The 10,690-nt window shown below is 39.1% G+C and overlaps 1 protein-coding gene across 1 annotated transcript in view; it reads right to left on the reverse strand.

Annotated features, from left to right (window-relative positions):
- Positions 1–2,383: 2,383 nt before the first annotated feature.
- The window catches only part of LOC144638943 (coiled-coil domain-containing protein 78-like), a 14,876-nt gene continuing 6,569 nt past the window's right edge, over positions 2,384–10,690 (reverse strand). Inside the window, exons 2-12 of the mRNA XM_078498221.1 lie at positions 10,629–10,688; positions 10,228–10,316; positions 9,488–9,566; positions 8,906–9,031; positions 7,703–7,893; positions 5,875–5,977; positions 5,719–5,790; positions 5,140–5,195; positions 4,275–4,359; positions 3,991–4,091; positions 2,384–3,379 (exon numbers count right to left, since the gene is read on the reverse strand). Coding sequence (XP_078354347.1) covers positions 3,307–3,379; positions 3,991–4,091; positions 4,275–4,359; positions 5,140–5,195; positions 5,719–5,790; positions 5,875–5,977; positions 7,703–7,893; positions 8,906–9,031; positions 9,488–9,566; positions 10,228–10,316; positions 10,629–10,688 — 1,035 coding nt within the window. The 3' untranslated portion in view covers positions 2,384–3,306. The remainder of the gene's footprint in view (positions 3,380–3,990; positions 4,092–4,274; positions 4,360–5,139; positions 5,196–5,718; positions 5,791–5,874; positions 5,978–7,702; positions 7,894–8,905; positions 9,032–9,487; positions 9,567–10,227; positions 10,317–10,628; positions 10,689–10,690) is intronic.

Consider the following 10,690-nt stretch of genomic DNA (forward strand, 5'->3'; position numbering starts at 1 on the left):
CGTCACGAGCCACGTGATCGAACGTATTATCGGTACCAGACTACCAAAAATTCCTCCTTGACAATGGATAAACATTTTCAGACGATGAACAAATATTTTCAGTTGTACGACGTTATATAATGTTAATAGATAACTATTTGTAATAAGTTTTTTTAGGACAGTAGGTAGTTTTAGTAGTTTTAATTATTGTATATTTTATATTTTAGATCTGTGACATTTGTACTTCCTTTTAGATTTTTTAAAATACTTTAAAATTTTAATAATTTAATAGATAACTATTTGTAATTAGTTTTTTATGACAGTAGGTAGCTTTAATTTAGTAGTTTCAATTATTGTATATTTCATATTTTAGATCTGTGACATTTGTACTTCCTTTTAGATTTTAATCCTTTTTATTTCCACGGAGGACCTCCCTGAAAACCACGTATTTACGTGACGGGCGCTTCCTCTTTAAAGATTGTCTTATTATTAAAGATTGTCTTATTATTATTATTATTATTATTATTATTATTATTATTATTATTATTATTATTATTATTATTATGTTCCTTACGTAATGTTTGCTTAAAGTCCTTAGCGCCGAGACCAAACCATGGTCCTGGGGCACTAAAGGGTAGCCAGTTTTTAGCTTGACAACACCCTCCTCAAAATATGCGCTGTACCCAGCAAGGTTATCTTCTGTAGTTCACTGATGCTTATTTGGCCGGGGATTCTTCCAATATAACTCTCTAGTCCCTTTTTGATAGCTCCAAGTGCTCCAGTGATAACTGGTATCGTTTCCGTTCTCATGCCCCACTTATTATTATTATTATTATTATTATTATTATTATTATTATTATTATTATTATTATTTATTAGTTTTTGCATGACTTGGATTATTTTCGGCTCCATTTATAAGCGAAGGCAACCAAAACGGCGGCTTCAACGCCATTGTTACTAACGGGATGTTACTTTTGGTTTTCTCTGGGGGAGGGGAAAACCATAGGCGGGGGAGCAGGGGACTGTAGCTCTCCCCCCAAAACAAAAACAAAAAATTGTGGGTGGGGGGGGGGGCGGGGGCAGCCCCCCCACCCACTTTTCAGTGCCAAAAGTGAGTTTGCGTAGCATAAAATTGAATTATCAAGATATTCAGTCTCGTGATCTTTTCACAAATCGTTTCATCAGGATCGTGCTTGGCGAAATATTATGGTGTAGGGCTTTCAAACTCAAAAAAAAAAACGCTACTAGGAGAGGTTCGCAAGCTGTTAAGATTGTATTTGACATTACCTGTGGTATCGGCGACTTCAGAGCGTACATTTTCTGCCCTCCAACGACTAAAAAACAACCCACTGAAAAAGAACCATGAAGCAGGATCGTCTGATCGGCCTAGTTATGTATACAAATCGATTACGGACATACTGGACGCTGTTAAAAAAACTGTCACGGTATTTTAAGTCATTTTACGGATTAAAGGAAATTAAAGGAATCCTCAAAATAATAGTTTTCTAACGTGGAAAAACACCAACGGAATAACAAGAAACCGAAAATTAACAAGGATAGTTTCGACTGATGAAAAATAAGACGGATTACGAATGACAATTTTGAAAAAAATAGCCACTTTTTTTTAAAGTTGTGTTTTCCGCGACGTAGCTCCTTTGAGATTGCAAAGAAGTCAACTACACTGACGCAGACATTTTGGGAAATATAGGTAGGGGTATGTACCCCCCCCCTGGGGGGGGGGGTGGTGGGTGGCGCTTGGCTTGGTATACGACGAGCGCCCACGTTCCAAAATGCTCCGCCGCCTCTGGAAACCTTATTCATACACGCGTAATTTAATCAAAAGACTTTCAGATCCCAAATTGGATGTGCTTGCCGTTTAATATTGAATGTATGGCTTCGCAATCACAATATCTAAACTACCTACCCACCCCCCCCCCCACCTGGGGGCTAGCCAACTCTTTCCATGTTAACACTTTGATTATTTTGACTCGTCTACCCCCGGGTCGTCTACCGGGGACAAGTCTGGACAAAGAGAGCATACATGAAACCCGAAGGGCCAATTTTCGGCTCGGATGGCAGGTACATCTTTTCTGATATGAACGCTCGGTAAAAGATGTCTTGGGGGAGAGGGAACCTCCCAACCAAGGACAACTTTTCTTCATATGAACAGGCCATTACACAGGAATTTAAATGTAAGGGAATGTAAATGAAACCTTACACAGGAATGCAGCAACTCGCCCCATATCCTCCGAGTCACGTGACACGAGGCAAAAAGACAAAGAAAATCAAGGACATAAAAGAACCCAGGCTTCTTGAGTTTTCTCAGCCGAATTTTTGACGGCCGTCTCAAGTACCAGCCGATCGCCTCAAATTTACTTAACTTTGCGATGTAAAATCAAATGCATTATCCAGTTCTATTTTTAGATTTTTATTTTTCTAGTGTACAAGATGTGCAATAACTTAGGGCTTATAGCCGACGTACAAAGAAAGAAGAGCTTGAATTTACGGCAGCCGCCACCGCTAGTCGCTTGCCTTCTCGTCTTTCTTAGGAGTAAGCGACTAGAGGAAGACAGCTAAAATAGGCCCTTTTCACGTATTAACCCTTAATTATAAAAACTACCGTGGTACGAAACGGACGAGCGGGTAGCAGCTCAAGTAAAATCTCACATGAATGGCTCGCTACCCTTCAAGAGAACAATAGAACAAATAGCAGGAACAATGCCCCTAGCCCCAAAACAATAGCAACTGCTACACTAGAGGACCAGTAGAATTACAAGCTTACGAGAGCTGCTACAACTAAAACGATTTCAATCAGAAATGGAAGATGCGTAGAAATCAGTTAGCCTGCATAGCTAGCGTTCCTACACGAATCTCCTCTTATTCTTTTTGCCCTCGCCTCAAATTTTCGCACTACTGAAATGTGGGAAAACTTGCCAAAAATTAGCAAGGTTGCCAATTCTGAGAGCATTAATGCTCGTAAGTGCAAGTTTTTACGGCGTTTTGAAAGTTTGAAACATTTGTGTGATTTGTATGAAAAAAATTGCAAATCTTCAAGACAAATCTTCTTAAGTTTTCAAACCTCCAGTGGATATGAAATAACTTATTTGCAATGCAAATATCAAACAAAACCTTGTACTGGCATTGAATGCGCACGAATATATTCTATATAACAAAATAAATAAAGCATATATTTACCTCAGTGCATAACCCACGTTGCATTAACTTACATATCTACACTTACATTATGAATGTATTGACCTAAAAGTATATTTTTTAAAACACCCTATTCGATATTTACGTTGCATTTTAAACGAGGCATGTTTAGAACTAGCGTCTTTTATGAGCACCAGGTGAAGCATTTCTTAACAATGCCTGCAGGCGAACTATCTCTTCTTGGTATCTACGATACAAAGACAGATAAATAGATTAGGTTAAGTCTGCGTTTAATATTTGTGGGAGACACAATGGCCTAGTGGTTAGCGCGCTGGACGCCGGATCGAGCTGTCCGGGATCAAGCACTCGCTGGGGTATTGCATTTTATACCATGCTTTATTATTATTTTTTTTTTTTTTTTTGGTGGGGGGGGGCATAGAAAATACAGCCAATCAGAATACAGGAAAGCCGTTGTATATTCGACGGTATTCAACCCAACCTTCCCATCGTGCGCTGCGATCTTATTCTCGACGAAATTTAGTAAGCGTATTTTCTATGGCATGGTATAAAATAGTTATACAACACTTTCTCGTGGTATACTATGGAATATCCCACTTGTCACTTGTATTTTCTTGGTATACACACTCGCCTAAAGGCTCGTGTGTATACCGAGAAAATACAAGTGACTCGTGGGATATTCCATAGTATACCACTCGAAAGCGTTGCATAACTAGTATGTCTTCTTGGACAAGGCACTTTACTTCACAGGTGCCGTCTCTCTATCGGGGCTTATCTCTGGTTTCCATAAAATAGCGACTAGGAGTAATGTTGTAGATAACAACGAACTGTTTATGTTACCTTTTGAGATTTGTGTCTATATAGTGCTGAAGGCGCGCCAGTTGTTCCTCGGCCATTATACAACGTGTCATCAGTGCAGCCCGCTCACTCTCCAGATCTTGCTGAAGTAAAAAAAAAAAAAATACAACAACAAAGCAAATAAATAAGCTAAACCAAAACCAACGTTGTCACATCTGGCCGATAACGACAAACGCGATAAGCAATAAGTGAATGAGAGCTTGAAGCGAAAACGTGTAACTGAATCTTGAAGATTTATCTAATCTTTGAATTATCTTGTACCAGACCTGTGTATTCAGCGTGAATTCTCGTAGTTGCTTTCTTAGATAGCCCCATCCCATCTCTACCGTCGCTTGACCGGCTGGCAATGACCTTACAACAAAATAAAATATTAAAATTAAAAAACAGAAAAATCAAATAACAGTACTTAATATTTTAGGTAAATGGAGAATTCTACCAATAGGAGTGGCTTCCATTTCAGTGACGTAAATCGAAACCATAGCAATCACGATAGCCAATCACGACAAAGTTAAACAACACAATGAACCAATGAGAACACGAGGCAAATGCACTTAACCGGCGCCAAGCGCGGGAAAACGCACGTGACTGAGACGCGATTGGCCTTGGCTTTGCATCTGATTGGTTGAGTAAGTGGCGCGAATTTTTTTAAGCCAATCACAGAGTGTAAAGGAAGGAAAAGGAAGAAAGCTAAAGTAATCCAGGGCCGGGTTGGGCCTGGTTGTTTAAAGCACAATCCTCCCTAAGAAAAAAGATGGCGCCACGCGCGGAACTCTGGGTAAATGTACCAAATCAGGTCAAGGTTATGTCAACAAACATGGCCGCGGGTCAAGAAGGTCGGAGCGTAGCGCCAGATGAAAACGCAATTGACGGGGCTAAATCGGCGAAAGACATCGACCTTTTAACTAAGGCTGAAGCAATAAGATTAGTGTGAATTTTGATTGTAGTCTCTGCATTTTGAATTGAAATTATGTGAGTTAAATATACAGTTACACATACACACTAAAGAACTTTCTAGCACTGATGTAACAAACAAAAACCAGATCACCAATGCTACAACGAACAACGATAAAAACATCATTGCTACGACCAAAACAATTTTTAAAGCGTGTAAAATTGTGTTTAGTAACTCACATCTGTAGATCTTTCTGCTGTTCGTCTGACGTGACACGGGAGGAGTTGGCAGCCAACTGGAACAAAGATCACATGAATTAAAATTAAAGGAACTGTGCCACCGTTTTTTGCCAAATTTAGACGAAAGAAAATGGTCATCAAATTGAGTGAATTATAAAAATAACCACTGAAAAACATTGAAGGAACATTTCAATAACATAGCAAATACAAAAGAAGGTACAAAACTTGATGAAGATTAAAACGGATTGCAATTTGTGTTTTTGAAAACTATTAGGCTGAACACTGACTTTTCAAAGTTAATCTAGTTTGTTTGCAAAGTTTAATTATAACGCCCGGAAGATTATCTATTCCTATAATGAAGCTATGGTTTTGACATTTAGATCCATAAAAGTAATTTCTTCGCTAACATTGTTTCATCGCGAGTATTTGGCCAAACTTAATAAAATAGACTACATTCACCCGTGACACGGTCCCTTTTACTACCAACCAACAAGGATCAGCACACGTCGCTCATAAATCATACTCACCTACAGAAAACTCTAAAGAAATGACTTTCTAGGATTGTATACCTATCTGTACCTTTTGTTTGAGGTCTTCATTACTTTGTTTTAATTCTCTAAGATCAGAGGTCAGTTTGGCAATTTCACGACTCTGTTGAGATAAATATACTCAGTAAACTTTCGAAAACAAGCCATTTTCAATTTGTATCACAGGGCAACCAGCAACCAAACCAACCTGTGTCATTTGCAGTTCACTCTCTGACGGGAGGTACAAATCAGGTTGGTCTACCTGTGGTACATTCTGTGCTCCCTTGCTTTCCATGTCGTACTTTAACATTCTAATAAAGAGAGAAGTTCATAAAAAACACTTCGTTCATAAAAAATCAGTCGAGAAAAGTTTAAGAAGAATCTGAATGCAATTTAAACATTTCTGAGAAAATTCACCTACAATATTCCCAAAAATATAGGAACTTTGGCATGTTTCGATATTCCAATCAACTTGAAAGAGGTTTATACAGAAGTGAGAGAGAGAGAGAGAGACTTGGTGACGTAGCGGTTAGGGGTAAAATGCGTTGGACTCGCTCGTCCGGTCCAATTTCTAACCCTAGCTTGGGTAGGTGTGTTATGTTCTTGAGCAAGATACTTTACTCTCACAGTGCCTCTATCCACCCAGGTGTTAAATGGATACCGGCGAATTTAGTGCTGGGGTAACCATACGATTGACTAGCATCCCATCCAGGGAGGGGTAGCAATACTAGTCGCTTCACGCTACAGAAACTCGAGTTAAACGCTGGCTGTTGTAGGCAACTAGGTGCATGAAGACTTACCTAGCCTTATGCACCGAAACATACTTCTATTGTTTGTTTTTGGTTTGTGATGAGTAAGAATTGCGGTTTGCATGTACAGTCAACTCTCTCTAAGACGGACACCATCGGAAGTGGCTCAAACTGGCTAATAGAAAGACGAGGTTAGGTGACACCAGTAATTCTAAATTAAGCTAAGCCTATGCACAATCAATACATGTCTGTTCTGAGTGTGCTTAAAATTCGTTTTCAAGCAAAAGTTGAGAGCTTCCACAAACTGTAGAAAGCTATGACATCTTGCGTAAGCAGAGAAAGTAATCTGTTATCGGTTGTGGCGCATTGTTTTTGGAGAGAAAGTTTAATATCCTAAAGGCGCTGACCTACTTTGCATTATGTGGATATGAAGTTTTGAAGTGTTATTCACTTAAACAAAGCACGTCGCAAGTGTCCGTTGATGGTTCGCCAAAGTGTCCGCTGTCGGTCTTTGAGAGGTGTCCGTCTTATAAGGAGTTTAGTTACAGTAAAATGACTGAAAAACGGCAGGGACCATCATTAGGTGTCTGTCTTATAGATGTGTCCTTCTTATAGAGGTGTCAAAATAGTTTAAATATTCCCGTATTTGACATTCTATTGCTGTTACACCTGCAATGTTGAAGTTTAACTTTCAGAACTTCCTTGTGAAGATTTTACTAACAAACAAATTGGAGTCACTGTGGCGTCAAAATTCGTTGTCATGGAAACTAAAAAGAGTAGTCAAAGATACCTTATTTTTGACCGTTTGAGGCAAATTAGTCTTAAACTAGACGGTTAAAAATTTCGTTTTTCATACATCTGACAATTTTTTAAAAAATTCTGTCAGAAATGTTCAGAGCCACCTTACATTTATGCGAAAATAATGTAGCTCCCAATCCTCTTGACAGATTTCTTTAAAGTTTTGCCAAAATGTTTATTTTTGTCGGTTGGATAAAAATATGTGAAAAAGAAAAACTTTCACCGAGTAGTTTTTGAGTTATTAGCCTCGAAAGGTCCAAAATGGTGTATGTTTAACCTAATATGTCGTTGCCATGGAAACAGATTTTGACGTCAAGTTGACCTCAAATTGTTCATTGGCAAATCTTATTCACGTTTGTGCTAAAAGATTTTCCTTAACATTATTGGTATAGCTGTGATAGAATACCAAAGGCGGGCATCTCTTATTCTGACTAAACTATACTATGAGCCACCTAAAGAGAGAATTGACTTTATGCTTGACTGTTATACCTGTAAGCTGATGAGAGACTCTCGTGTTTTTGTACCATGTCCCTTATAGTTACTTTTAATTCTCGTAGTCTGTTTTCTAGAGCTTCTTCTTTTTTCTCGTGCGAGTCTCGAATCTGTCTGACCATCACATCGATGTACGATTGTAATGACTCCACTGAAAGCTGCTTCTCATTGGCTTTTCCACAGAACACCTGTATAGAAGAAAATCGATATTCAAACGGTAACATGACAGTCGTATGTTCGGCTAGTCTGAAATATCAGCTGTCTTCTCGTTCCAAACCCCTAAAGGCTAATGTTCGGCAAATCTTCCTCAAGGCAAACGAAAAATTTGGAAATTCGAGAAGGTTTTAGCGTATAAGGGTCCACTACACAACTAACAAGAGTGAGTGTTAGAACGGTTTTCACATCAGCACTATGCTTATTGATTGGTTTAAAAATCTCGCGCCATTTTCTTATCCAATCAGAAGTAAAACCAATTATGACTCGCTCACGCACGTTCCCCGCGCTTTGCACCGGCTACATGAATTTACTTCGAGTATCATTGGTTCAATGGCAGAGGTCAATGACATAAGCTGCGAGATACGACGAAGAAGGTGGAACTGGTTGGGACACATACTCAGGAGAGAAGGTGCGAATGACTGCTTCACAGCATTGGGATGGACACCAGAAGGCCGAAGAGCGAGAGGGAGGCCAAGGACAACTTGGAGAAGGAAAGAAACAAGGCGGGGTGGGCAAGCTGGGAAGTTGCCAAAGCGGTGGCACAGAAGAGGGAGTGTTGGTCAGAAAGCGTGACAGCCTTATGCGCTTACTGGGGCGAAGAGACTTGATGATGATGATTGGTTCAATTGATTTCCGCGTCTTTTGTGATTGGTCAGAGTGATTACTTTAGTTTTGGGGTGCTTTCCAAAGCCAAATATTTCGGAAATTTCGGTCCGGTCTGACCGGAATATTCGGGACCACCGTTCCATTTTGACATACTGTTCAGTTGTCTTACTTTCGTTCAGTAGCTTCTCACAGATGCGGGGAACTGGGGAAAGGATGGAAAGGACCGTTCCACTCGGTCGGAAATGTCGTTCCATTTTACAACGGTCAGTTTGTGTTGGTCCGACCCATCGCACCTTGAAAATGGATAGCACCCTTGGTTTTACGACACAAACCGCTCTTAGTGATCAAAACTTTAAAATGAAAAGAAACATGCCTCACCGCAATATCATGAATGTACTGCTGAAGTCTGTTCGTGTATTCCGCACTAAGTTCCTTAAGACGCAAGTCCAAGTTGTTGTTCTCTTCATACAAACGATTCCTCTCACCATTAGCAGATATTAATTCCTGTATAATGAAGCAACAAAATATATGTTTGCTGTATGTGGTCTATCTTTGGGGGTGGGGGCACTTGAAGTGCCGGACGATAGAGTGACAGTGGCTTTCAACTGAGTGTAAGCGAGGAAATCGACCCCTCCTTCACCTATGTAACCCCCATTTTTTTTTTTTTTTAAAAAAAACACTTTTGTTTATAAAAGGAGAAAATTAATGACTCGTGGTTCGTTGAATTCTCTCTGACATTAGACATTACTTCACAGTGTTTCTCTCCACCCAGGTGTATAAGTATTTATAGCTATGTCTTCAATTGGGATGTGGTGGGGGTATGGGACTGTATGTTAAGTTCGAGACAATAAGAATTCACTTTCTGTCAATGTGGTTTTAGAAGAGCGAGAGAGTAAGCAAGAAAATTGAACTATTATTTTTAGGTTTCCTTCGTGAAAAAACTTGAATAAAAAGACTAACCGCAGATTGATGAGCAAGCTTGCGTTGAATCTCCCGGAAGGATTCCTTTGCTTCTTTCAGCTCTCTTGTCAGTTTGGATCTAAACAGACAAATGCAACGCCAAATATGCTTACATATACTTGCTATTTGCAAGAAAAACAACAACAACAACAACAACAACAACTAAAGAAAACTGTTTTATTGTTATTGTTTTTTAATGCTCACTGAGAAACAACTATGACAGCTTAAAGGACCCTAGTCAGCTATTCCTTGAAATCTGCCGTTTTTGAAGACATCGAAATTATGAAAATTTTATGGTGAAGCATCTTATTGCATTAAGGCCTTATTCTCCACGAGGAGATATAAGGAAGCAGATGATGATGATCTTATTGCATCGCGACAAGTTGCGTTTCTTACTGGAAGCCAATAAATTACCTTTTGCAGTTTCACGACGATCTCTTTCATTTAGACACGTCCCGCGTGAAATTATTTTAATACCGAAAATCCTGTATTTAAAAAAAGGCGTGGCCGACTAAGATTCTCTAAAGCATTCTGATTACCCAGTTCCAGAAAGACGGTTGGGTACAAAAACCTTTTAAAAAATACATAAGAAATTAAGGTAGGGGCGGGGGCTCATGGGCCCCCTCTGACCTCCCTCCCTTAATATCTTCTCCTGGCAACACTAGTGGTTTTGAGTTTTCATCTTGGGGAAAGTAGAGAAGGGCAGACTGCGTTTAACTTTCATGTATGCAGCTACTTACATTCTTTCTTCTAACTTGACCAATTCTCTTTTATGCTGAACTCTAAGTACTTCCGCTTTTCCCTCTCGTTGCTGATTATTATGAAACAACTAAATAAAAAAAAATTCAGTGGTGATATTAAAAATAAGTACAGTTGAAGCAGATGTTATGGAAGGTACTATTCTTAGTAAGATATCTGCTGGCGAAAAAAAAAACATGTGCTTTGTTCTTAGCTTGTTTAGACAGTCTTTGTTCTTTTGGACGATGATCATACAATGTTAACTATAATAAACCTTTAGAACAAAACCAACAAACAAACTATCGATGGATATATTGAGCCTGCAGTTTTACTAGTTTTATTGGTCATCAAACTGATTGTAGATCTTTATAGATCAGAAATACCAGTAACCTGTTTATCATACCTGTTTTTCAAGTTCCAGCTTCTCTGACTGTAAGGACAGCACACTTTTTGACAAGTCATCCT

Source organism: Oculina patagonica, chromosome 14 (assembly GCF_052425735.1).
Source record: "Oculina patagonica isolate OP01 chromosome 14, crgOcupat, whole genome shotgun sequence".
Taxonomy (NCBI): Eukaryota; Metazoa; Cnidaria; class Anthozoa; order Scleractinia; family Oculinidae; genus Oculina; species Oculina patagonica.